A 26,208-nucleotide genomic window follows, 5' to 3' on the forward strand; every position below is an offset into this window, starting at 1 on the left:
TGAGAGCTGCCTGGTGGCTGGGGGTACTACACCACTCAGATTTCTAGCCTGGGGAGCAAAAGAGGCCCAGACCCCTGTGCAGCCGCCTGCCTGCACTGCTTCCCCACCCCGGACGCAGACTCCACCCTCAGCTCTGCAGGGCACTGGCTGTCAGCAGCTCCAGACACGGCCCTTGATGGAAGGAGCTGCCCCACGTGTCCCTGACGGGAGGGCCCTCAGTGCTCGGGGGGCCCAGGGACCTGTGCTGCCCAACTTGGCAGCTCTGCTAAGCTGTGTGCGTCCCTGTGAATCAGTCGAGGCCCTGTCATTGCCGCTAATGCTCCTGAGGTTGTGCCCTTGGAGATCTTGTCATACTTTTACTCCTTACTCCAATTTGGCCGTCAGTGATTATTCTTGTTTTTTATAATAGCTTTATGGAGGTGTTGTTGCCGTGCCAGACAATTCACCCTGTTCAGGTGTACAATTAGGTGGGTTTTAGGATGTCTGCAGGGTTGTGCAGCCTAAATAATGAAGAAAGCAGCGAAAGCTTATTTTTTGTGGTGATGGGGAGCCATGGGAGGGTTTACAGAATGTTGGGATGATGTTTGTATTCTAGGAGGAGCTTTCTGGCAGCCCTAGGGAGAGGGAATTGGGGAGTGTGTGAGGCAGGCGGGGAGGCCGGACTAAGGCCAGAGGGATGAGAACCTCCATGAAGCCAAGGGCTGGAGGCACCGTTCCCAGAGTGATGTGGGAGCACGGGGAGGGCTGGGCAGAGCCGCCCCAGCCTCGCGACCTGGGCTGTGCAATGCTGGGGAGATGGAAGGAGGCCATCCAGGAGGAGCCCTTGCTGACGGCCCCCAGTTGGGTCTGAGAGCCTTTGTTTTGGTTGCCAGGCAGAATGGCAGCGCTGAGCAGAGTCAGCTCCAGTGCACACACACACTCGTACCTGTGCTTGTGTGTGCCCCACTGCAGGCACTCACTTGTACACACCTGCGTGTGGTTGTGTTTTTCTTCTTTTTCTTCTCCATGTACACAGCATGTACATGGAGACAGATTTGCACACTGAGGTGATGAGGCAGAGATGGGAGCCTAGGCCTGCCCTCAGCATGGTTCCCTCACGGCTGCCGAAGGGAGCCTTAGAGAAGGCCGCTCCCTGTGCAGGCCTGGAGCTCCGGAGCAGCCGCCAGGGACAGGAGCCTGGAAGCCGTCAGCCCTCGGGTGGCCCCTGGAAGCTGTATGGAGTCAGGGCACGCAGGAGGCGGGAGAGGCCGTTCTTCCCCTTGTCCAGGGTGGAGGGTGAGGACCAGGGCAGCTGTGGAGGAGGGAGGCTGGGAGTTGCTCCAGCTGTGGTGTCTGCCACCTGCCTGTGCTTTTAGAGACTTATTCTTTCAGCGATGCTTTATCTACAGAGTACAACTTTTTGTCTTTTATTCACTGAAAATAGTGACCTGTGGCTGTCCACTCTGCCCTGGTGTTTGGCTTTCCCGAAGGGCCTTGAGGGGACGCCAAAGGCTGTCATTTGGGGCTCGTCTGCCTAGCTCTGAGCCAGCCTGTCCCTCAGGTGGTCAGAACGTGGCGCCCTTTGGCACAGACATCATGTGGATCTGCACCATAGACGGGGCTGTGGAGAAGCCGGTCTGGCAATTTTGTGGGGGATGTTTATGGCTGAATTACGCCTTTGGGCATCTGTGGTTTCCTCTTGGACACAGAGGACTCAGCGTGGGTTGTCGTTTATTTTCATGTCGTGGTTTACACTAAAAAGGTTTCCGTTTTCTTGTTGGGCACAGAAAGGCCCCGGATCACATCCGAGCCCCAGGATGCAGACGTGACCTCGGGGAACACCGTGTATTTCACTTGCCGAGCCGAAGGCAACCCCAAGCCTGAGATCATCTGGCTGCGAAACAAGTGAGTTGGGGCCAAACAGAAATGTCCCCCACGCGTCTCTCAGAGTTACACCTGGACACCCAAACCGCACTTCACTCCCCACCAAGGCCCACGTCCACTCTTCCCCCGCCACGTAGGGAAAAGTACAAGGGATGAGATATTTCTGCTCTTTTCCGGTCTTACATGGCGGGGGGTGTGACGACGTTTCTGCCACGCTCGGGCCCCTTCCCCACTCTCTCCCGGGCAGCACAGGGGTGCCCTGGCCGGGCACCGTGTCCCTGCAGCCCTGCCCAGTGGGAGGGAGGGAGAGCGTGCTGCTTGTTCTCTCCCTGCCCACTGACCTCTGGCAGCAGCCTGTTTGCTCTGGTCACTGTTGTTGGCAGCCTTGACCTGGGGCATTGTGACCAACCTGAGCGGGTGTGGGAGGGGCCCTGACCTCTGCCGGGACGGCATCTTGAGGAGACGAGCGCCATGCAGCTGCTGACACAGGTTTGCTCAGCTCCCGTGTGGATCTAACTTGTCTCCCAAAGAAAGTCTCCCCTTGTGTCCGCAAACATGGTGTGGGCCTGTTAAGGCTAAGTTGGTCCCGGCTGCTGGCTGGCAGGGCGACAGAGGGAAGTCCTACCGCTGACCATCACGTGTTCCGGCAGCAAGCCGCACCTGTGAGCCCAGATGTGGGGAGCACCCCTGCCCCATTCAGGTTTGCGAGCTGGGGCTGTGTTGGTGAAGGAGTAGTGGAGTCTACAGGGAGAGGTGGGAGGTGGGAGGAGGTGAAAGGCGTGCAAGGGGGGTGGGTGGGGCAGGACCTATGGTGCGGGGGCAGAGAGGCCTAGGTGGGAATGAGGTCAGATTGCCCAAAGGCACCTGGGGTCAAATCACTGAGGGTCCTGAGTTGGAGTGGAGCACTTTCAAAGTGACCTTTTGAAAGGAATCCTTAAAAGAAAATCCTGAAGTAAAGCCACCATGTCCTGGCTTCTCCCATCTGCCTGCGTGAGGACAGCTTCTGAAGGAGCTCCTCCTGCCGGCCCAGCCCCAGCGCTCCTGCGCTGCTCCTCTCTGGCCATGTTTAGTCATGAGGGAGCAAGAGGGATGCGTCTGAGATGTGGGCCCTGTGATACTCGGGCAGATAGATGAGGCACACACTGAGTCATTGTTCCAGACTCCAGAGGCAAACCGGGCTGGGCTTGGCTCTCGGGCAAGGCGGTGTTTATAGAAGAGATGGACAGGAGCAGGGAACTGGCTGCCCCCAGTTGTCACGAACAGAACGGGAAGATGTGTCCATGCTGAAGAGGACATGGCAGGTTTGTTCCAGCTCTAGATTTTGTTATCCTCATGACTGAAAGGTCACGTTGACCTTGGCTGCAGTGCCGGACAAGGAGCCTATAAGGTGCCGTCACTCTGTTCACAGTTCTTGTCTTGGATGACTCCCAAGTAGATGAGATTTAAAATCCAGAGAACACTGGAGGAATTCTGCAGTATATTATGTTGTGTGGATGTAAAAGTCAGGGAAGCATAAATTTGGCCCCAGTCCATCACACTTACATTTAATATATGAAAAAATTGATGCCCAAAGTTGAAATCTCACAGCTAAATATGGCAGAGCTCGAGCCGAGGTCCTGAGGCCTGTGGTGACCTGTGCTGGGCTTGAGCCGAGGTCCTGAGGCCTGGTGACCTGTGCTGGGCTCAAGCCGAGGTCCTGAGGCCTGTGGTGACCTGTGCTGGGCTCGAGCCGAGGTCCTGAGGCCTGGTGACCCATGCTGGGTTCTGCCCTCCACCAGCTGGAGTCTCACCTGCTGGCCTCACCTGCCTGCCGGCCGGCCTTACCTAACATCCAGAGTCACCTGCAGGCCAGCCTCACCTGCTGGCTCGCCGTGTTTCTGGGCAGGGGATCGGGCCACATCAGAGAGAGTCGTATTTATCGGGCCTGAGCTGACATTGCTTCCGTCTAGCAAGCCCTGTGAGTAAGGACAGATTGCAGGTTGGGGGATTGGTGCCAGGCAGAGGAGAGCATGAGGAAGATTTGGGAGAAGGTGGGTGTTGGTCTTTCGAGAGCGTCCCCGATGGTTTGGCAGCACGCTAGCAGGTGTCTGAGGGCGGTCGTGGGAAAGTGCTTTTGCACAGTGCGGGGGCTGCTCCTCCTGCATGAACGACCCAGCGTGGTGCAGGCTCCACACATTCCTTAGGAAACGCGCATGGAAGATGATGAATCTCGTGCACGGAGGAAGTGGGTTTCTGTTTCACAGAGGCCTTGTCTGTCTTGACGATCTGGAAGCAGGAGTTCTCGTTGGCCCATCTGCATTCTCAGAGGGCTCCATGCCTGGCTGTTCTTAGTCCTCACACTTGCCATAGACTGTGATCTCAGTGGCATCCAGTGTCACCTCTCTCCTCTTCACCTGCTTCTGTAGAAAGGGAACTAAAGCGAAGTTACAGGTGGGTGAGGGGAGAGGCGGCAGGACTGAGCATTGGGGTAAAGGTGTTGCAGCTTTTCTTGGCTGCCGAAGTGTGTGTGATGCAGCGTGGCCCCGGGGAGGTCATTACTGCCCGAGGACTGACCAAGCCATGCGAGGGTGAGGTCACCCGTGTCCTGGCCTGTTCATGGTGCAACTCCACAGGTTCCTCCCAGATCCCAGAGGGAGGCCAGTCAGCAGCTTGCAGGCACTGTTTGTTAAAATACAGATAGAGAGGCCTGGCACACTCCTGCAGTCCCAGCACTTTCAGAGCTGGAGGCAGGAGGAGCGCTTGAGCCCAGGAGGCTGAGGCTGCAGTGAGCCATGGTTATACCACTGCACTCCAGCCTGGGCCGCAGAGTGAGACTCTGTCTCTAAAATAAAAAAATAAAATGCACGTAGGTGTATCTTCGGCGTCTAGTAATGTAAAAATGTTTCTACCCTTTTTAGTTAATTCACCAGAAACAAAAAAAAATGTTTCCTTGGAATTTTTTCCATTTTGTTCATTGCTTTCTCCTTTGGAATTAGGAACACTTTAAAACATGTAGATAGATTGAACATGTGAATACTAAGGATAAGTATCTGAGTGAATGAGATGTGTGAATACGCGGTCCCCTTTTCAGAACTGCCTGTTAGATCAGGGGCTGCCAGGAAGGAGGACACCCTGGAAGGTGAGCTGTTGCTCGCACGAGCTCTGATACACCTGCTGCAAGGCTGGAAACCCCTGTGCTGGGGATGGGTGAGGTACGTCTTTGTGCTTTCAACACTTGACCAGACAAAATTTCTGTCTTTGTAGTAACGAGCTGAGCATGAAGACAGATTCCCGCCTAAACTTGCTGGATGATGGGACCCTGATGATCCAGAACACACAGGAGACGGACCAGGGTATCTACCAGTGCATGGCAAAGAACGTGGCCGGAGAGGTGAAGACGCAAGAGGTGACCCTCAGGTACTTCGGGTCTCCAGGTATGTGGTGGGCATTTCACACCTGGGTTCCGCCCAGAATTGTCGTCCCTCAGTATCTGCCTTCTTCTTTCCTTGCACCCCAACTCAGTAAAATAAGAATGAACATTGAAGTCTGAAGTTGAAGCTGCAATACAGGGTTGGCTCACAGAGCTTTCGAAGCGCAGGGTCGTAGATGATCTGTGAGCGGTGCTGTGGTCCCCAGTTAGCCCCTCATCTGGGGACACACTCATAGTCCACACAGCCGGGGCAGTCCATGCTGTGAGCCCAGCCCATGGAGAGAGAGGGCCTTGGGAACCTGGAGAGACTGTGCCACCCCCGACCCACTGACCCCACCACCCAGGTGCCCTCTGAAGGGACAGCTACTCAGGCACAGCCAGCTGTTGCCATGTGGTAACAAGGTCTCTATTTTGCGAAGGGCTTGGATTATGTAAAAGGAACCACAATTCTAGATTTTTATCCAATATTTTCATGTTTAAGATAATGGCACGTAAATTTAAAACATTTAAAAACTGTCTCAGCCACATCAAGTCTAGCTGTGGCCTCTCATCCATCTGGGCCCCACCAGGTTGCAAACTCTGCTCTGATCCACCTGTGTTATCCGTGGCCATTGCTCAGAAGAGGAGCTGGGCCCTTGCACAACAGCGGAATGGGGCGTTGGGTGTACCCCACGGCTCTGGGAAACGATGCGGATCCCTTCACGCCTCTGGACGGGTCTGCCTGTCCTCCTGTGTGGAAGCCGGTAGAGTCGGAGCCCTTACCCACGGAGGCTGCAGGTGTAACTTCCTCTCTGAAACCTTCTGGCTTCCTTTAGCTTCAGCCACAAATCATGCCAGGGTCGCTGTTTCCCTGGTATTTTGTATTTCAGGCCATTATGGTTATAAAACCTTTTGTTTGGCAATGTAAGTGGTTTTGGTGTTTCTTGTTTAAATGCCGGCTCCTTAATTGGCCTAATCTCTGTATCACCTGGTACATCCCAGCATAGCCACAATCAACGGGTACCGAAGGCTGAGAATTCCCGGCTCTCACATTTCCGTTCAAAGGAAAGCCCAGTGGTATAGTACTGCTGACTCAAAGCCCTCAATCAAACAACGTTCCATATGTTCAGCACAAGGCGTTCAGCATCTTTCCAAAGTCAGTGCTGTGGGTGTGTGCAGAGAAGTGAAGACACAGCCGCTGCTCCCAGAAGGAGCCTGGGCTCTGTTTTTAAGGCATTAAAAAGTCCACAAAATAGTTATGTAGTACTGTTAAGTATGTGTTACAGACAAAGGAGAATAACCATGGATTATGAGTAATGAACTACTTAGAAGAGTTACTATGCGAGTAGGTTGATTGATTCCTGGACAGGAATATTTAGCCAGCTCTTTATGGCTTGAGAGTTCCAAATTTCGCTCCTTTTGATCTGAATTCTTGGGTCTTTCTCAGGAATAACAGCCCTATTTAGTATACTAGTCTGAACATGTGGTGTAGCTCCCTCAGATACAAATGAAGAGTCTCCCGCCATCCAGTGCACAGGGAGTTACTGCAGCATGGGGGAACCAGCCCTGGGAAGCCCAGAAGCCTAGGCCAGGCTGGCACACTACAGCCTGCAGTCCACACCTGCCTACTGCCTGTTTCTCCTAAGGTGTATGAATACTTTTCTGCAATTTTAAATGATCAAAACTTTTAAAAGAACAGTATCTTATGACGACATGACAGCTAGAAGAAATTCAAGCGTCACTGTCTATGATTAAGTTTTCTTGGAGCATGACTGCACTCATTCTTTTGCACAATGTCTGTGGCTGCTTGTATGCTACCATGGCGGAGTTGAGGAGAAGCAACAAAACCTGCGTGGCCTTCAGAACTTAGAACAGGAGCAGTCTGGCCCTTTACAGAAAAAAAATGGCCAACTGCTGTTGCAGACTATGGTAATAATGTATAGTAATAGGAAAAGAGTGACGTGGAGGTCTCCGTGGGCCATAAAGGGGCATATCGCACCCATTCTCCTGAAGCTTTGTGATTAGGGGCATATAAAAAGTTTGCAGTTATTATCTGTCTGATGAATTACATTTTTGATCAATAACACTTCTATCAGTGCTTTTTGCTTCTAGGTAAATTTGTTGTAAGATACATAAAAGCAGCCTCTACTTGATCTTTATTGTCAGGTGTATCTTTTCCCACCATTTTTCTCCGAGCCTTTCCACGTACACATGTTTGAGATGTTTAATATAAATAACACAGAGCTAGAAATTTTTTAAAAATCCTAAGTTTTCCTTAAAGTTAATCCATTTAAATATGTTTATTGTAGTTAACAATATGAGATTTATAAATTCTACCTCTTATTTTGAACTGTTTGTCCAAACTTTTCTATGTTTTTTGCTTTAATTGGAAATAATTTTTTCATATTTGCTTCCCACTACCAGTTTGTACACTATATACCCATTTCTGTTCTTTTAGTGGTTAGCCTAGAAAATTTTAAATGCATTCTTAAATTGCCAAAGCCTAAAGTTAGTATAACCTTCCCCTCTAACATGTATTCATCCCGCTGAGTTGACGTGCTTAGTTCTGTTTTGTGTTTTTTTAACCTATAAACATTATTATTTTGTTCTTCCAGTGTTTGTCTGGATGCATCCATGTGGTTCCCACTTCCTTTGTCCTTCCTTTGTTTATCTCAGCTCTTCTGTCGGGGATCACCTTCCTTCTGGCTGATGTAGGGGGAGCTGGGCAGCAAGCTCATGTGAGCACCAGGTTTTGGTGAAGAACACTTAAATGAGATTTATTTATCTCTTGTACTGGGCGTCGTTCCCTGGGTGGGGCAGGCAGGTTTTGAAGTTAGTTTTTTCTCATGCCGAGGGCACAGCACTGTGGGGATGCAGCTGTTCAGTTTTCTGTCGAACTTCTCTTCGTGGGCCTCTGTTGATCTGTGTCTTGTCTTCTGTACTGCATGAGGCTCTTTAAAGCTCAATTTAAGTTATAAGGGTCTACGAATGCCCTCAAGGCCGACTTTGACTTTGGTGTTCCTACTTTTGTGAGTAGCTTCATGGTTTCCAATTTGTTATTCTGATAGAAATGCTAATATTAAATGTCATTTCTGTATTTTTTGTAATTTATACTTAAATATTTGACTAACACAGCTTACATGTTAACATATATAAAAAGGTAGAAAGTCGTCGTCCTGGCTCTTTCCGTTATGCGCTCAATTCCCTCTTCCCAAAATGCTTAGTAGTTTCTTCCCTGTGTGTATACAAAAAAAAAGTAAGCATATTTGAGGCAAGTGATTTTTCTCAGATGATAGCTTAGAAATCTTTCTAGTCTTTCACTTTTGATACATCAGTTTTCTTACTCTCTTTCTTTCTATAGCTGCATAGAATTCCGTGATCTAAATGCACCCTGAATTTATTTAACAAGTTTCCTTTTGGAGTGAATTTAGATTTTTTTTCCAAATCTTTAGCTCTCACAGTTCTGTGTTCTTTATTCAAAAGCCTTTGGGCCAGATGTCTTTTGATATTCAGAAACTTGGGTAAATTTTTGGAAGGGTAGCATAGTGTAAAATCCACATACCAATTTAGACGGTCAGCAGAGTCTGGGATAGTGCCCTATAATCAATGTATTAATATCCTATAGCAAACTGTATGGATATTCACAGAAAGTAGAATAAAGGCTATAAGTATCCTCATGCTAGATAGATCAAATTTTCCAAACAAATAAGTTACAAAAAAATAATGATTTTTGGAGTTTTCTGAATTTTAGCGTGGTGGATAAGGATGGTTGACCTGAACAAACAACAGGGCAAAAGGAAAACACAAATTTATTATTTATTTATTTATTTAGACAGAGTCTCGCTCTTGCCCAGCCTGGAGTGCAGTGGTGAGATCTCAGCTCACTGCAACCTCTGACTCCCTGGTTCAAGTGATTCTCCTGCCTCAGCCTGCCGCGTAGCTGGGACTACAAGTGTGCGCCACCATACTGGCTAATTGTTGTATTTTTAGTAGAGACAGGGTTTTTCCATGTTGGCCAGGCTGGTCTCGAACTCCTGACCTCAGGTGATGTGCCCACCTCAGCCTCTCAAAGTGCTGGGATTACAGGCATGAGCCACCACATCTGGCCCAAACAAAAATGTATTTGGACATATGACATTTTATGTGCTTGTAAAAATAGCTATAGATTAAGTTTCTAGCATAATATATATATGTTTTAAATTTTACTTGAAGTTCTGGGATATATGTGCTGAATGTGCGGGTATGTTACATGGGTATACATGTGCCATGGTGGTTTGCTGCACCCATCAACCTGTCGTCCAGGTTTTAAGCCCCGCATGCATTAGATATTTGTTTTAATGCTCTCTGTCCCCTGTCCCCCAAACCCCAGACAGGCCCCAGTGTGTGATGTTCCCTTCCCTGTATTCATGTGTTCTCACTGTTCAGCTCTCACTTATGAATGAGAACATGCAGTGTTTGGTTTTCTGTCCCTGTGTTAGTTTGCTGAGGATGATGGTTTCCAGCTTTATCCATGTCCCTGCAAAGGACATGAATTCATTCTTTTTGATGGCTGCCTAGTATTCTATGGTATATGCTACATTTTCTTTATCCAGTCTATCACTGATGGGCATTTGGGTTGGTTCCAAGTCTTTGCTATTGTAAATAGTGCTACAGTAAATATACATGTGCATGTGTCTTTATAGTAGAATGATTTAAAATCCTTTGGGTGTATACCCAATAATGGGATCGCTGGGTCAAATTATTTTTCTGGTTCTAGATCCTTGAGGAATCGCCACACTGTCTTCCACAATGGTTGAACTAATTTACAATCCCAGCAACAGCGTAAAAACGTTCCTTTTCTCTGCATCCTTGCTAGCATCTGTTGTTTCCAGACTTTTAATGATCGCCGTTCTAACTGGCATGAGATGGTATCTCATTGTGGTTTTGATTTGCATTTCTCTGATGACGAGTGATGATGAGCTTTTTTTTCCGTGTTTCTTGGCCACATAAATTTCTTTTGAGAAGTGTCTGTTCATATCCTTAACCCACTTTTAGATGGGGTTATTTGTTTTTTTCTTGTAAATTTGTTTAAGTTCCTTGTAGATTCTGGATATTAGACCTTTGTCAGATGGATAGATTGCAAAAATTTTCTCCCATTCTATAGGTTGCCTGTTCACTCTGACGATAGTTTCTTTTCTTGTGCAGAAGCTCTTTAGTGTAATTAGATTCCATTTGTCACTTTTGGCTTTTGTTGCAATTGCTCTTGGTGTTTTAGTCACAAAGTCTTTGCCCGTGCCTGTGTCCTGAATGCTATTGCCTAGGTTTTCTTCTAGGGTTTTTATGGTTTTAGGTTTTATGTTTAAGACTTTAACCCATCTTTGAGTTAATTTTTGTATAAGGTGTAAGGAAGGGGTCCAGTTTCTGTTTTCTGCATATGGCTAGCCAGTTTTCCCAGCACCATGTATTAAATAGGGAATCCTTTCCCCACTGCTTGTTTTTGTCAGATTTGTCAAAGATCAGATGGTTGTAGATGTGTGGTGTTATTTCTGAGGCCTCTGTTCTGTTCTATTGGTCTATGTATCTGTTTTGGTACCACTATCATGTTGTTTTGGTTACTGTAGCTTTGTAGTATAGTTTGAAGTCAGGTAGTGTGATGCCTCTAGCTTTGTTCTTTTTGTTTAGGATTGTTTTGGCTATATGGGCTCCTTTTTGGTCCATATGAAATTTAAAGCAGTTTTTTCTAGTTCTGTGAAGAAAGTCAGTGGTAGCTTGATGGGAATAGCATTGAATCTATAAATTACTTTGGGCAGTATGGCCATTTTCACAATATTGATTCTTCCTATCCAAGAGCATGGAATGTTTTTCTATTTGTTTGTATCCTCTCTTAGTTCCTTGAGCAGTGGTTTCTAGTTCTCCTTAAAGAGGTCATTCATGTCCCTTGTAAGTTGTATTCCTAGGTATTTTATTCTCTTTGTAGCAATTGTGAATGGGAGTCCACTCAGGATTTGGCTCTCTGCTTGTCTGTTATTGGTGTAGAGGAATGCTTGGGATTTTTGCACATTGATTTTGTGCCCTGAGACTTTGCTGAAGTTGTTTGTAAGCTTAAGGAGTTTTGGGGCTGAGATGTTGGGGTTTTCTAAATATATAATCATGTCGTCTGCAAACAGAGACAATTTGAGTTCCTCTCTTCCTATTTGAATACCCTCTTGGCAGGGTGTATATGTCCAGGAATTTACCCATTTCTTCTAGATTTTCTAGTTTATTTGTGTAGAGCTGTTTATAGTAATCTCTGATAGTAGTTTGTATTTCTTTGCGGTCAGGGGTGATATCCCCTTTATCATTTTTTATCCTATTTGATTCTTCTCTCTTGTTTATTAGTCTGGCTAGCAGTCTATCTAATCTGCTTGTCAAACAGATTAACAAAATATGTATTTTGTTAATGTTTTCAAATTCATCCAGCTCCTGGATTCATTTATTTTTTTTGAAGGGTTTTTCGTGTCTCTGTCTCCTTCAGTTATGCTCTAATCTTAGTTATTTCTTATCTTCTGCTAGCTTTTGTTTAGCCGGGTAATTTCTGGGCAATAGAGTGTGCACATGTTCAGTGCTGGTATGCACGGCCACGTCTCTGCAGGTGGGCTGGGCCAGGGCATGCTCTCACTACCAGCGTGGGAGAGTTCTGTTTCCACACAAACTCACGCATGAAACACATCGTAATTGTAGGGCTTTTTTCTGGATTTAAATTTGAAAAATATTATTTCTTGCTTACTTTTAATTTGCACTTTTTATGAGTAAATTTGTTATTTTTGTATACTCTAAATATACTTCACTAACAATAATTTGTGCCAGTAGGAACTACTAGCAAGGTCTAACAAGACTGACATAATGTATTTTATTTAGAAATAAGGATCCTCCATGGAGTTCAGCACATGTTTTAAGAAAAAGCCCTTCCTCGTTAGCTTTTCCTAAGCAGCCATGGTTGCTCACTTTGCTCAGGTGGCCTGCATGTTGTTTGACCCGAGGCTGTGAACCATTTTTATTGTCTGCACATTTCTTTAAAAAGAAAATATGCAGTTACATTGTGTTTGTTTTGCCCTATTTTGGTGGTAAATAGAATTAATAGCCTGACATAGGAAAAATCAAGCAAAAACCATGTCAAACCGGGAGAAATTAATTGAGAATTTCTGTTTAATTGTGACAGCTCGACCCACTTTTGTAATCCAGCCACAGAATACAGAGGTGCTGGTTGGGGAGAGCGTCACGCTGGAGTGCAGCGCCACAGGCCACCCCCCGCCGCGAATCTCCTGGACGAGAGGTGACCGCACACCCTTGCCCGTCGACCCGCGAGTGAACATCACACCTTCTGGCGGGCTTTACATACAGAACGTCGTCCAGGAGGACAGCGGAGAGTATGCGTGCTCTGCGACCAACAGCATTGACAGCGTCCATGCCACTGCGTTCATCATCGTCCAGGGTGGGTATCCATCCTCTGTGCCAGAGCCAGGGCTCAGCCCCTTCCTCCCCGCTCCACCAGCTTGCACTGCCATACCCACCAACGCTCCATAGAATCTCTGCCCTGTCTACTTCACTCAGGTTATTTTTATCCATTATACCCCCATTGGACTACCTACAGATGATCGCAATTTGTAGATTTTTGCATCAGAAGGCTCAGTAGGACGGGCTCTGTGTGCTGGCTGTGGTGTCTCTGTACCTCCAGCACCTGGCCAGCAGGAGTGTCTGTCGGATAAGTGAGTGTGTGTGTGTGTTTGTGTGTGTGTGTGCGTGCGTGCACATGTGCAGTAAGGTGGTTGATACACCTTGCAGACAGCTTTGAATCCTTCCTTAAGATCAGTTTTGGATGTAGTCTCCTGGGAGTATTCATCGTTTTACGCCTTCTGCCATGTATTTCTACATTGCTTAATGGACTGTAAAATGAGTTATTCTTGTGAAGTGGGACGTGTGTTGGAAAACATTCAAACAACACAGAAGTGCAAAAGCTAAATTATTAGAGATGATTAGAGATAGAGAAATCATTTCCTTCTGCCAGCCTCTCTTCAACCCTTTCCTGTCTCACTGGCAATCTGTCGAGCATCTTTCTGGTTTTATTTGCATGTACACCAATGCAGCCGTGTTACGTGGATTTACTTTTTTTGTGGCTGTTACTTGTATAAAAATGGAATCATACCAGACAATACTGTTCTGTAAGTCATGTTTTTCATCCAGTGATAATAACCACTATCATCGCACACAGCTATACCAGATGGCATTTTTTTAAGCATTTGCAAATATTAGTTTAGGGTGAGGATTGAGAGGAATCGTTGTAAGTCAGCCTGGTGTCCACAAGCTTCAGTGTGGCCTCATCTGTGCCCTGTGTGCATTGCAGCTGACGGTGTGGTTGAACAGTCTTTGTGTGCTTTCCAGGGTGATGCTGAGAACTCACCCGTCCTTCATCTTCTTTCTGTTTCGCTCCCATCTTCTCCTGTGCCCTCTGCCTCTTTCTGACTCTTCGTTGTAGACATCGCTTCTAACCGTCAGGTGTCTGCCAAGACTGTGGTCATTTTCTTGGTGGCGTTTTTACCCCATGCTGCTTTTTACATGTCCTGTTTCGAATGCTTTCTCTCCGGAAGCTCTTCCTCAGTTCACTGTGACGCCTCAGGACAGAGTTGTCATCGAGGGCCAGACTGTGGATTTCCAGTGTGAAGCCAAGGGCAACCCGCCGCCCGTCATTGCCTGGACCAAGGGAGGTAAGAGCCAGGCCCCAGGCCTTTGCCTGCTCCCTCTGCAGCCACAGACACAGGAAGCACACTTTTCCACCATGCCCAGGCAACCCCCAATGTGTTCTGGACAGGGCTGAGCTGGGACTGGATCCCACAGGACCAAGGCACTGGGAAGCGCAGAGGTGTCTGCACACCCCCCCGTGGCTTCCTGTCCATGCACGGCTGTCCCTCATGGACATCATGGCAGGAAACTCTAAGAAGCTCTGTCATTACAGAAGAGACTTGGGGTTCCTGCCTTTGACTCCCTCACACCTGCCTTGTTTCAGATAGTCTCTAGGTCGTGCTTTTAAGTAGCATCTTGAAGGAATCTATTTGCATGGAGGATAGAATTTTCTGGAAACAGTCATGGACTATATTGAAACAGACAAACAGCTTTTGCTCTGACTTTGCTTCCCAGAGCCCTCACTGTCACCTCGCCGTTCAGCGTCGTGACCTTTCATCACATTCTTTGCCTACAGTCCCAGCACTCTTCCTTCAATGGGAAGGTCACTGGGCACGTTACTGCTAGAGGCACAGCCTGGATGGGGGTTGGGATGAGGGCAGGAGCTGAAACTGCCGGAGAAGGAGCTACACAGACCTCCTGGTTCCTGTCCTGGGATGCAGGCAGTGGCCCTGAGACCTCCTGTCCACTCCAGCTTGCACCAAATGGCCAGCCCATCCCTTCATCCCTCTGAGGGGCCCCACCCAGGAGTCTTTGGGAAGGAGGCCTGTGCCTGCATCACACGCCCTGGACTCCCCTTTTCTCAGGCAGTTATGGGCGGAACAGAAGAGACTTATCCCCAAAAGGAACGTGCTGGGGCCTCACTTGACTCTTCATCAGCTCCAGCACTCAGTCCTCTCCCTGGTTCTCCCAGCTGGTCATCCGCCCCCTCAGACCCCCCGAGTCCCCACGTCTTCCTGGCTCCCTGCCCTGCCATCCGCCCCCCTAGAGCCCCCCAGTCCCCACGTCTTCCTGGCTCCCTGCCCTGGTTCTCCCAGCTGGCCATCCACCCCCACTAGAGCCCCCCGAGTTCCCACATCTTCCTGGCTCCCTGTGTAATGCTTTTCCCTCTGTTCTCTGCCCCTGTCAACCCCTCTCTCTTGAGTTACGGGTGTGGGGACATTCAGGTATCACCATGGTGTCTGCTGGGGAGTCAAAGATTTGCTTATGCAGGGCCAGGCCAAATTATTCGGTGCCCCGACCCAGGTGGAGACAAGCGTCTGTGATGCTGTCAGTTTGAGAGCAGGAGTTCTCCATACGTCCGAGTGTCCAGTGTAATGGACCCATGCCCTTGCAGGGAGCCAGCTCTCCGTGGACCGGCGGCACCTGGTCCTGTCGTCGGGAACACTTAGAATCTCCGGGGTTGCCCTCCACGACCAGGGCCAGTACGAATGCCAGGCTGTCAACATCATCGGCTCCCAGAAGGTCGTGGCCCACTTGACTGTGCAGCCCAGAGGTAGGTGCCAGGAGGATGTGGACTGAATTGATTTTCTCAGATCAGTCATCAGGAAACACAGATTCTGCAGCTGACCTTAGTATTATTCTTCGTTATGAAGTGTTGGCTCTTCTCTCTGCATTTTATGCACCGTCATTGTGCTTGTGCCCCCAAGGTGTCTGCATAGTAGCTCATTCAATCTCTGTCCCTTTAGCTGGTGAAACCATTTGCTTATTTTTCAGTGATGGTTGTTTTGAACTTGGATAAGATTGACTTGTTAAAGTCTGTTTGGTTTTTTTCCCTTAGTTAATTAAGATTATTTTAGAAAAGGGTTGTTTCTAACTACCCTTTCTGGGGTGGTTATTTAAGTAACACAGTGTAATCAAGTCCGCCCCCAAGGCACAGACCCCACATGATGTGTCACGAGGGCCAAATCCGGTTTCTCTCCCGTCTGCCAGCTCATCCTTGGACCCCAGCCTTCCTCTTGTCCTTTTTGGATGTTGCCTTTGCCTGTTCTCTGCAATGAGAAGGATCCCCGCAACCTCATATCCCTCCTGATAGAGTCAGCGTAGCACTGATTGTGGCCTCTGCAAGAGCGAAGGCCACTGACCCAGCCCTCGTGTTGCAGGCGTCCTGTGCTAACTCCAGTGTTAGCATGAGTGGCCCCCAGAGCAGAGCAGTCCAGGTGGCCACAGACCCTGAGCTTGTCATGGAGAATGTGGGGAGTGGGGCAGAGATGACGTGCGGGGAGGATAGGGCTGGATTTCCTTGTGTCCCTTTTGGGGATGTTCTGAGACGCTGCGGACCTCTGGAAGGGGCTTCCCCCAGCCTGTCATCAGCAGGCTGTTGACGGCTGACCTGTCCGATTGGCTCTGTGTTTCTTGGTTTTGCCCTTTGCGTCCCTGACCTAGCGGGACTCTGGGTGCCTGTGTAGAGAATGCGGGGGTGGGATTTCTGAGCGGCCCCCCAGATCCCCGCAGTCAGCCACGCTCCTGCTCTTTCAGAGGAGGAAGCTCCTCTGTTTCCTTCTCCAAGAGTGGGGCTCTCCCCAGAGCTCGTTGTCCTCCGTGGGCCCTGCGGCACAGCATATGCCTGAGACTGCCCCGCCATCAGTGAGGGGCCAGGGCTGGAGGACATGGCCGCCAGCCCGTCCTGGACCCTGTGGCTGTTTGTCTCTGAGCAGGGAAGACACTGGTTGCACTTTGCTCTCCTTGCCCTGGGAGACAGGGAGGCGGGCTGATCTTCCCTGGGACCTTTCAGGCTCCCCCGCCCTGTGCAGAGGCCGCTGGGAGGCAGGGAAAGGGCCCATTCTGAAACTGACTGCGAGCTGCCAGCATCTCTGGGTGGGCCTGATGGAGGGCAGGGAATTTTGTTCTTCTGAAGTTTTCTGATGTGATTGACTCATTTTCCTGGATTATCTACATCTGCCTTCCAGTCACCCCAGTGTTTGCCAGCATTCCCAGCGACACAACGGTGGAGGTGGGCGCCAATGTGCAGCTCCCATGCAGCTCCCAGGGCGAGCCCGAGCCAGCCATCACCTGGAACAAGGTAGGTGGGCCGATGCCCGAGCCAGCCACCACCCAGATACAAGATAGACGGGCTGGCGCCCACACCACCCACCACCTGGAACAAGGTAGGCAGGGCAGTGCCCATGCCCCAGCCTCCCCTCTGCTGTGGGGTGTGATGGGCTGGACAGCTGCTGCCTGCCCACTTCCTCTACAGACTTTCTGTAGCAGAAAGAAAAACATTCAGATCGTAAGCCTTGAGGTTTCTCAGGGCATCCTTACTAATAAGAACAAAACAAACTTGGAGCATTCCATTTTTTTAATCTTTTCCGTAACAAAAGCAAAGAATAACCCTCTTACAGAACTACGGTCTCATCATCAATAAGGAAGGGTTTACATTGTTATTTCATTTCTTTGCTGTTTTTATTAAGCTCAATAGGAAGATGTGGGCAGCACTCACACACCATGACCCGTGTTTCTGTGAAATCCCTCCCGGGAGCACAGGGCCGGCCGCGCTGGTCCTCACAGAAGGAGAGTGCTCAGCGGAGACGGTCCCGTCCTCCACCGCATCCCTGCACTCCCTGTGAATCTCTGTGTCCTTTCCTTCCTCGCCGCACACACTCCAGGCATCTGCTCTTGCTCCTGCCTCAGCTGGGAGGTCACCTGCCCCTCTGTGTCTGCCTCTGAATCCTTCTTTGCCCTTGGACCAATGCCCTCTCTTTCTGAGACACTCCTAGGTCTCTTTGTAGGGCCCCCTACCATGGCGGGTGTCTAAGGGAGTCATCATTGGTGCCACTTCTCCTTATTGTGGAAAATCATCCTTGCCTCAAGCTATCAAGCTCTGTTCTCCTGAAGAATGAGATGTGGAAAGAGTTTATCTCGCCAGCTTGGCACTGGAAGAACTGACCATGTCTCCTTCCCTTCCCAGGCCTGGATGGATCCGAGCACAGCCTGGGAGCTTCTCCATTTGCAAATCCTAACAAATGTCTCCCCTCCCCCAACCCTAGGTCAGACAACTTCTGCTTCTTAGTCTTATTTCTATTACTGTTTTCATTCTGTTTTGCTCCAGGATGGGGTTCAGGTGACAGAAAGCGGAAAATTTCACATCAGCCCTGAGGGATTCTTGACCATCAATGACGTTGGCCCTGCAGACGCAGGCCGCTATGAGTGTGTAGCCCGGAACACCATTGGGTCGGCCTCGGTGAGCATGGTGCTCAGTGTGAACGGTAAGATGCTACATGCCCACATCTACCCACGTGGTATCCACAAAGAAAGCCAGCAGGCCCCTAGTGCAGTCCCAGGCCCATTGGCTTAGGCTGTTCAGAATTATTCAGAAGACAGAGCACCTGTGATTCCCAGGTGGGGACACTCTCCTGGTGCATAGCCAGGCTGTTCGCCAGCCCTTCCCCTCCACTCAGGCACCTGCAGGCCCTGCTGCCCATCCACTGGGCAGAGCTTTGTCCTGCAGCCCGTCCACTGGGCAACGCCTTACCCTGCAGCCCGTCCACTGGGCAGAGGTTTGCTCTCGGGTCGTCCGCATCTGTCCAGAAATGACCAGGTGTAATTTACAGTTATAATTTGGCAAATGTGGTTGCTTGATGAGATTCCGATTCCTTAGCTGTGGTGTCTCTCTCCCCGGGCTGTGGCCAGGAATGCTCCGGAAGCATCTTTCAGTGGGAACCTCTAGGTGCTTGTAGGCAGCCTTACCTAGATCCAGTCAGTGCTCCTAGAGCCGTCCTGACTCCATGCCTGCATCTGCCTGTTTGCATCCTGGTCCCCCCACCGCTTCCATCCCACTCACCCCGAGGCCCTTGGCACCTTGTCTGGGTTCTTATAACAGAGGCCCGGGTCGCTCTGGCCCCTCTTTCTCAACCCACAGACTCAGTGATGCCCGTCGTGTGTCCCTGACCCTTCTCCGTGTCTCCTGTGGCCACCAGGGTGACACTCACACCCTTTAGCTTTGCATGGAGTCTTTATGATGTGACCCAAACCTGCATCTCATCAGTGGTGTGTTCCCACTCCAGCTCTGTCCCCCTAGAGTTAACAGCACTCTGAGAACGTGCACAAACCCCCCTTCACGGGGTAAAGGACCCTCTGGCCATCACCCCACTCCCCGCGGGCACTGGCCCTCCCCCTGGGCCTCCACTGTGACTCTGTTTTTGCCTTTTCCACTCTCGTCGTGACTGATCCGCCTTCTCCATGGGACTTGTTAACAGACAAGAAGAGTGACCCCCCTCAGTGCCGTGAACATGGCAGACGTAAATGTGAACCGTAATGGAATTCTGAAAAAAGACTTTTCAGAATTATTTAGGAAAAGTCTTAAGTGACCTTATTTCCCATTATATGTAGAGTGTGAGATGTAAAGTTGATGTAAAATTAAGTGTAAAATTAAGTTGATGAAACTTAAAAACTAGTAGATTATTTTAAATTAATATTTGTTTTTTGCTTGGAACAATGCCACCTTAACATGAATTAACTACATCTGAAATTTAATCTTCCACCCATAATTCCATCCCCCCAAAATATCATCATTAATATTGTGGTTGGATTTCTTTTCTTTTTATAAAAAGATAGATAAAGAAATGCTTTTGGATTAGTTTTCTGGGATCATTGCTTGTAGAAAAACAAATTCCACTTAAACCATTAATAAGAATGAAATATTAGAGTCATAAAATTATGTAAAATGGTATGACTTATCTACCTATTGGCATAAAAATATTGCATTCCAAAAATTAGTCAATTTGAGCTCTGAGATACACACAAAAGTAGGTTTCTGCCTAGCTGAAATTCTTTTTAGCCATTTGATTTGTCCATGTGTACCTTCCTCAAATATGTAAAATAGCCGACGAGCTCACCTAATCCATGTGCCTGTGATGTTTGTTAGCGGTGAAGTAAATGAGGCTGGAGGTGTCCATCCATAGCTGGGTGTGAACACATGTTGTAAGAAGGTGGTTCAGAAGGGCCCTGGGTTGACCCAGTTACACCGATAGTCGCCGCCGCTTGGTCATTCATTCAGCAAATGCCTTCGTGGGCTGGACTCTGTCCTCAGTGCTGAGCCAGGTGTGCCAGGCGCTCGGCTCCATGGAGTTAGATCCTGAGATGAATAAGAAGCAGTGAGATGAGCTCACAGTCACACTCAGATAGTGAGGAGTCCACGAGAAACCGCAGGGCAAGGCATGGGTCAGAGTGGGAAGCAGAGGGGGTCAGCACTCGCCTGAGTATTGAATTCTGAGCAGAAGGAGCCACGGGAGATGAGGGGGCAGCCTGGTCGGGGAGAGTAGAGGGGTGGGGTTCTGGGGTCAGAATGAGCCCAATGCCGAGGGGGTGGGGAGCACAGGGCTGGGGCAGTTCTCGGGGTGCTGGTGCTGACCGGGCTGCAGAGTTCGACTGTCCTTGCGGACATACCAGGACGCCATGAGGAAGTTCCCAGCAGGGAGCACCGCGAGCTGGTCTGCTTTCCTAAGACTCGGCTTGGGTTGTGGATAAAGTGGCGGGATGAGGTATCGGGAAGGACAGCAGAGAGTGCCTGGCCAAGTGGGAGAAGGAGTGCCTGCATCCGGGCGCACAGCTGGGCTCTGCAGGGCCAGTCCCTGGGCAGGCGGCCAACAGCAGATCTGAGGGGCCTGGCAATAGTTGGCTCGCACTGTGGGGTGACTGCTGGGCTTTGCCAGTGTCACTGATTGAGACCCAGAAACAGTTGGGGAGAAGCCAGCCTGGGGGAAGAGGCGATGGAGGAGTCCTGTTTGAGCATGGAAAAGGGAAAAGCCTGGAGTGGGTGGTTAGGGGCACGAAGTGAACTGCAGGGAGAGGTCAGGACGATGGTGTCAAGTTGGGAATGATAAGACAACAGCGTGAAATGGAACCACACAGGGAGATGCTGCGGAGGACCGGAACACCTGGTCACTGGGCTGGAGCTCCAGCATCAGAGGCCTGGCGGGCAAGGCAGAATGATCATAAAGACACTGACAGTGGACGCATGCGGAGACGGTAACAGAGAGCAAGGGTAGGACTGACCTGACTCAGAGAGAGAGAGAGAGTGCGAGAGCCCACAGCTGAAGAGGAGTGCTCAGGAGGAAGAGACCAGGAGAAAGCAGATCACAGTGAGGAGCAGGTCCCAGTGAGGAGGGGGCAGGTCCCTGTCAGGAAGGGACTAGGTCTCCGTCAGGAGTGGGCAGGTTTCAGTCAGGAGGGGGCAGGTTTCAGTCAGGAGGGGGCAGGTTTCAGTCAGGAGGGGGCAGGTTTCAGTCAGGAAGGGGCAGGTTCTTGTCAGGAGGGGGAAGGTTTCACACAGGAGGGGCTGGTGCCTGTCAGGAGTGGGCAGGTCGCTGTCAAGAGAGGGTAGTTCTTTGTCAGGAGGGGGCAGGTCCCTGTTAGGAGGGAGCTGCTTTCAGTCAGCAGGGGCCAGGTTTTAGGCAGGACGGGGCAGGTCTCAGTCAGGAGGTGGCAGGTTTCAGTCAGGTTGGGGCTGGTTTCTGTCAGGAGGGGGCTGTTCCCAGTCTGGAGGTGACAGGTTTCTGTCAGGAGGAAGAGTAAGTTTCAGTCAGGAGGGGGCTGGTTTATGTCAGGAGGGGGCAGGTCCCAGTCAGGAGGGGGCACGTTTCTGTCAGGAGGAAGTAGAGCCCAGCCAGGACGGGGCAGGTCCCTGTCGGGAGTTGGCAGGTTTCAGTCAGGTTGGGGCAGGTCCCTGTCAGGAGAGGGCACGTTTCTGTCAGGAGGAAGTAGAGCCCAGCCAGGACGGGGCAGGTCCCAGTCAGGAGAGGACAGGTCTCCGGAGAGGACAGGTTTCAGTCAGGTTGGGGCTGGTTTCTGTCAGGAGGGGGCTGTTCCCAGTCTGGAGGTGACAGGTTCCAGTCAGGAGAGAGTAAGTTTCAGTCAGGAGGGGGCAGATCTCAGTCGGGTGGGGGGCAGGTCCCTGCCCAGTCAGGAGGGGTTAGGTTGCAGTTTAAAGAGTGCATGTCCCTGTCAGCAGGGGGCAGGTCCCTGTCATCAGGGGGTAGGTTTTAGTCAGGAGAGGGCAGTTCTCAGTCAGAGGGGGTAGATCCCAGTCAGGAGGGGACAGGTCTGAGGCAGGAGGGGATAGCTTCCGGTCAGGAAGGGGTAGGCCCCTGTCCGAAGGGGGCATGTTTCAGTCAGGAGGGGTTAGGTTCCTGTCAGGGGGCAGGTCCCAGTCAGGATGGGGCAGATTTCAGTCAGGAGTATGCAGGCCCTGTCATGAGGGGACCCATTTTATTCAGGAGGGGACAGGTTTCAGGCAGGAGGGGACAGGTCCCTGTCAGGAAGTGGCAGGTTTCAGTCAGGAGGGGGCAACTTTCTGTCGGGAGAGGGCAGGTCTCTGTCAAGAGGGGGCAGGTCCCCATGGAGGGCTGTGTCCCAGCAGCCAAGTGAAAGAAGCCTTTTTGTAAGGGTGCGTTGAGCTGTGTCAGCGTCTGTCAAAAGACTGCGTATGTTGAAGAAAAATGAAATCAACTTTGGATTTATTGGGGTTCGTGTCATTGCGTGAGATGGTTAGAGCTGTTTTATCACTAAAAATAAAAGTTGGTTGGAATTAGTTTATAGTATTTGGTAAAATATCAACTAGGGACTTAGTATTAAGCAGAAAAGAATGACAAGAGGGAACCAGAAAGAGGGCAGTAACTTTAGGGGTAGATAAGGTGTGCGATTGTGTGTGTACATGTTTCTGTGTTTGGTTTGATGTGTTTGTGTATGTTGTGTGTTTATGTGGTGTTTGGGGGGTGTGTGTGTTGTGTGGTATGTGTACGTGTGTGTTTATATAGTGTGATGAGTATGTGTGGTGTGCTATGGTGTGGCATGTGTAGTATGTATCTGTGTGTATAGTGTCGTGTGTATTTGTATGTTTGGTGGACTGTGTGTGTTATTTATAATGTGCTGGGTGTGTTGTATTTGTGTGGTGTGTATGTGTGTTTGATGTGTGTGTGGTGTGTATCTGAGTGTAGTGTGATGGATGTGTGATTTTTGTGTGTATCTGTATGTATAATCTTCTGTGTGTGTGGTGCATATTTCTGTGTGTGGTGTGCATGTCATGTCCTATGTGTGGTGTGTGTCTGTGTTTAATGTGCTATGTAGGTGGGATATGTCAGGAGGGAGTAGGTCCCTGTCCGAAGGGGGCATGTTTCAGTCAGGAGAGGGCAGGTTTCAGTCAGGAGAAGGCAGGTTTCTGTCAGGAGAAGGCAGGTTCCTGTCAGGAGGGGCAGATCCCAGTAAGGAGGGGGCAGATCCCTGTCAGGAGGGGACAGGTTTCAGTCAGGTGGGGGCAGGTTTCTGTCAGGAGGGGCAGGTGTGTGTGTGTGGTGTCTGTGTGTCTGTGTATAATGTGCAGTGTGTGGTGGGTACCTCTGGTGTATGTGTACAATGTGATTTGTGTGTGGTGTATGTGTGTTTGTGTGTACAATGTGATGTGTGTGTATAAAGTGATGTGTGTGTGGTGTGTGGGTATAATGTGATTTGTGTGTGTATAATGTGCTATGTGTGTGGTGCATGTGTGATATGTATCTGTGTGGTGTGTGTGTGATGTGTTATGTGTGGCGTGGCGTGTGTCTGTATATAATGTTCTGTGTAGGTGGTATATGTGTTTCTGTGTATATAATGTGTATGTGTGGTATGTGTTTGTGTGTATAATGTGATATGTGTGTATAATGTGCTGTGTGTATGGTATGTGTGTGGTATGGATCTGTGTGTGGCATGCATGTAATGTGCTACGTATAGTGTGTGTGTGTCTCTGTATAATGTTTTATGTAGGTGCTGTGTGTGCTTTTGTGTGTATAATGTGATTGTGTGTGTGTGATGTGTGGTGTGTGTGAGAAAGGAGTTGCCCTGTGTAATGATACAAGTCCACAGGCAAGAAGATGGGATCATGGAGGCAGCAGATCTTTAAAGAGGGGAGCGGGTTAGGATCCCAGAGTCCAGGGAGGCTGTGGCCCTTGATGAGAGGAATGGATGAGATCTGCTGGACCCTGAGGTGTCCCCACAGACATCTTGTCCGCTCAGCTGGCCACACAGGGAGGCCTCAGTCCACACCTCCCATGTGCTGCCGCATGTAGTATAAGATCTTCCATGCTTCATGTTATAACTACTTCCTGTCTTCTTAGGTATAACATGATTTCAAAAGCTAAAGTCTGTAATTTTCATGCTGTCTGACAACAGCTTCTAGTAGAATTTGTGAGAAAATAATTTGAGTTTGGATTTGAAAAATAGAAATAACATTTGGAGAAAAGTATGCCTTGTGGCTAAATGATGTAGTGTCTAGACATCATTTTATGAGTAATTGTGTAGTATTTTTCCTGGTAATACGCGACTTTGTATTTTCCTAGTTCCTGACGTCAGTCGAAATGGAGATCCGTTTGTAGCTACCTCCATTGTGGAAGCGATTGCGACTGTTGACAGAGCTATAAACTCAACCCGAACACATTTGTTTGACAGGTATCACGGGGCTGTAAACACGCTGACCCTCAAATTACAGAGCTTTAGGGTGAAGGTGGGAGTGACTAAAGAATGCATGCAGTTCTAGTATATGAATTTTGATTTGATTATCTGATGACCAAAATGTTTAATTTCAAAATCATGAACAACATGGGCACCAGTTTTCTGGGGGTTGAAATAACAGAAGGATGTGTGCTTTTCAAATAGAATTTGGCTGTGATCCATAACCAAAACATTCTTTGAAAATTTCAACTCATTCCTTTGGCTTATGACTCCATGATTTGGCAAAAACAAATAGTTTAAAAGTCATTAGTGTATTTGTTCATGTTGCTGATCCCAAAGCAGTTTTTCTGCCTCTTATTTGAAATGCAATATCTGCGATTTTCTCTATTGACTTAATTAATTATCTGTTTTTAGTGTCTTCCGGTTTTTGTCTGTTTTGTTTTTGTTTTGTTGCCTCCACTCCGGATGAGGAAGGTATAGTACATTATGTTGTAGAAAGTAGCTGTAGAAATATTCATAGCAATGATTATATTTTTGGATACTGTGAATTTTATCTTCAGTAATCTGTTTCATTTTTCCTTTTTTTCTCCCTAAACTCTGGTTAGCCGTCCTCGTTCTCCAAATGATTTGCTGGCCTTGTTCCGGTATCCGAGGGATCCTTACACGGTTGAACAGGCCCGGGCAGGAGAAATCTTTGAACGGACATTGCAGCTCATTCAGGAGCACGTGCAGCACGGCTTGATGGTCGACCTCAACGGGACAAGTCAGTACCAAAGCCTTTTCCTTCCTCCTCCATGGCCTGAGTAATGGGGTTGAACATGCCACAGTTAAGTCACATTCCTAGGGAAGAGTTCCAGCACTTTCTTTCCCACTGTGCTTATGAACTGTGAAATTATTTCCTTAAACTGTGAGTCCTCTTGAGCCCTACAGCCCTGTCGCTGTCACTTTGGTTTAATAGGAATCTCTGGGGGACATGAAGTCCCTTGGAGTGCTGGTCAGGCTACAGCAGGTCCACCTGGCCAGAGTGGGTTATGCAAGCCCAGTCCCTCTGCAACAAATGAGCCGTAAGGGAGGACTTGGCAGCGTGCTTGCTCCCTGAGTGACGCTGTGTCCTGGGAATGCGGCGCCATGCGTATTAGGAGGGCTGTTTCTGAAGAGTCCCTGGTCTGTGAAACCAGCTGATGAGATCACCTCGGGCTGGTGTGGAGATGCTGTTGGGGGAGGTATGTCCCCCACTCACGCTGCTCTGGCACTTTGCCATTGCCCAGTAAAGAACAGATGCCTTTACATGTCATTATTGTCCTTGCTGGTAGTTGTACTATTGATGAACCCGTAGAGGACCCTGACTTTCTTATGTAAAATCATCATTTTGAGCAGCAGCTGGTTACTCACAGTTCTGTGCACGCGCGCACACACACACACACGCACACACACACACAGAGCACGGAGGAGAATGCAACAGTAGCTGTCCCTGTGGGATGAAAGAACTGCCTTATAATTTTTCAGTTTTCCAAATTGTTTTCAATGAGCATATCTTTTACGATTAGAGCAAAAAATATTCTTCAAGGGTTCAATGAAGGAGGCGTGGAATTTTGAGACCTGTAGGGTAATTTATCCCCGTCTTCGGAGTAAAGTGTTGCTCTGAGCCAGCCCCAACCTGTTAGGTTTTGGAGCCCTGTTGGTGCTGAAGCCCAGGCACCAGCCAATGCAAAACTGCGCATTCCACAGCTTCTGCTTCCCAGTCCTCGCCTGGCCTCTTGTGGTTGGGGGCGGGGCGGGGCAGGGCAGGAAATACTGGGTTGGAGGCCTCTCAATGTTTCTGCTTTTCTTGATGGATGAAACTC

The 26,208-nt window shown here is 49.2% G+C and overlaps 1 protein-coding gene across 8 annotated transcripts in view; it reads left to right on the forward strand.

The window, feature by feature from the left end:
* PXDN (peroxidasin) overlaps window positions 1-26,208 on the forward strand; it is a 112,684-nt gene that overhangs the window by 65,633 nt on the left and 20,843 nt on the right. For all 8 annotated transcript variants that reach the window (XM_028832023.2, XM_077958729.1, XM_028832021.2 and 5 more), the window contains 9 exons: window positions 1,767-1,884; window positions 5,107-5,276; window positions 12,429-12,701; window positions 13,855-13,971; window positions 15,282-15,440; window positions 16,855-16,967; window positions 17,994-18,150; window positions 24,253-24,361; window positions 24,970-25,127. In XM_028832023.2, coding sequence (XP_028687856.1) covers window positions 1,767-1,884; window positions 5,107-5,276; window positions 12,429-12,701; window positions 13,855-13,971; window positions 15,282-15,440; window positions 16,855-16,967; window positions 17,994-18,150; window positions 24,253-24,361; window positions 24,970-25,127 — 1,374 coding nt within the window. The remainder of the gene's footprint in view (window positions 1-1,766; window positions 1,885-5,106; window positions 5,277-12,428; window positions 12,702-13,854; window positions 13,972-15,281; window positions 15,441-16,854; window positions 16,968-17,993; window positions 18,151-24,252; window positions 24,362-24,969; window positions 25,128-26,208) is intronic.

Source organism: Macaca mulatta, chromosome 13 (genome assembly GCF_049350105.2).
Source record: "Macaca mulatta isolate MMU2019108-1 chromosome 13, T2T-MMU8v2.0, whole genome shotgun sequence".
NCBI lineage: Eukaryota > Metazoa > Chordata > Mammalia > Primates > Cercopithecidae > Macaca > Macaca mulatta.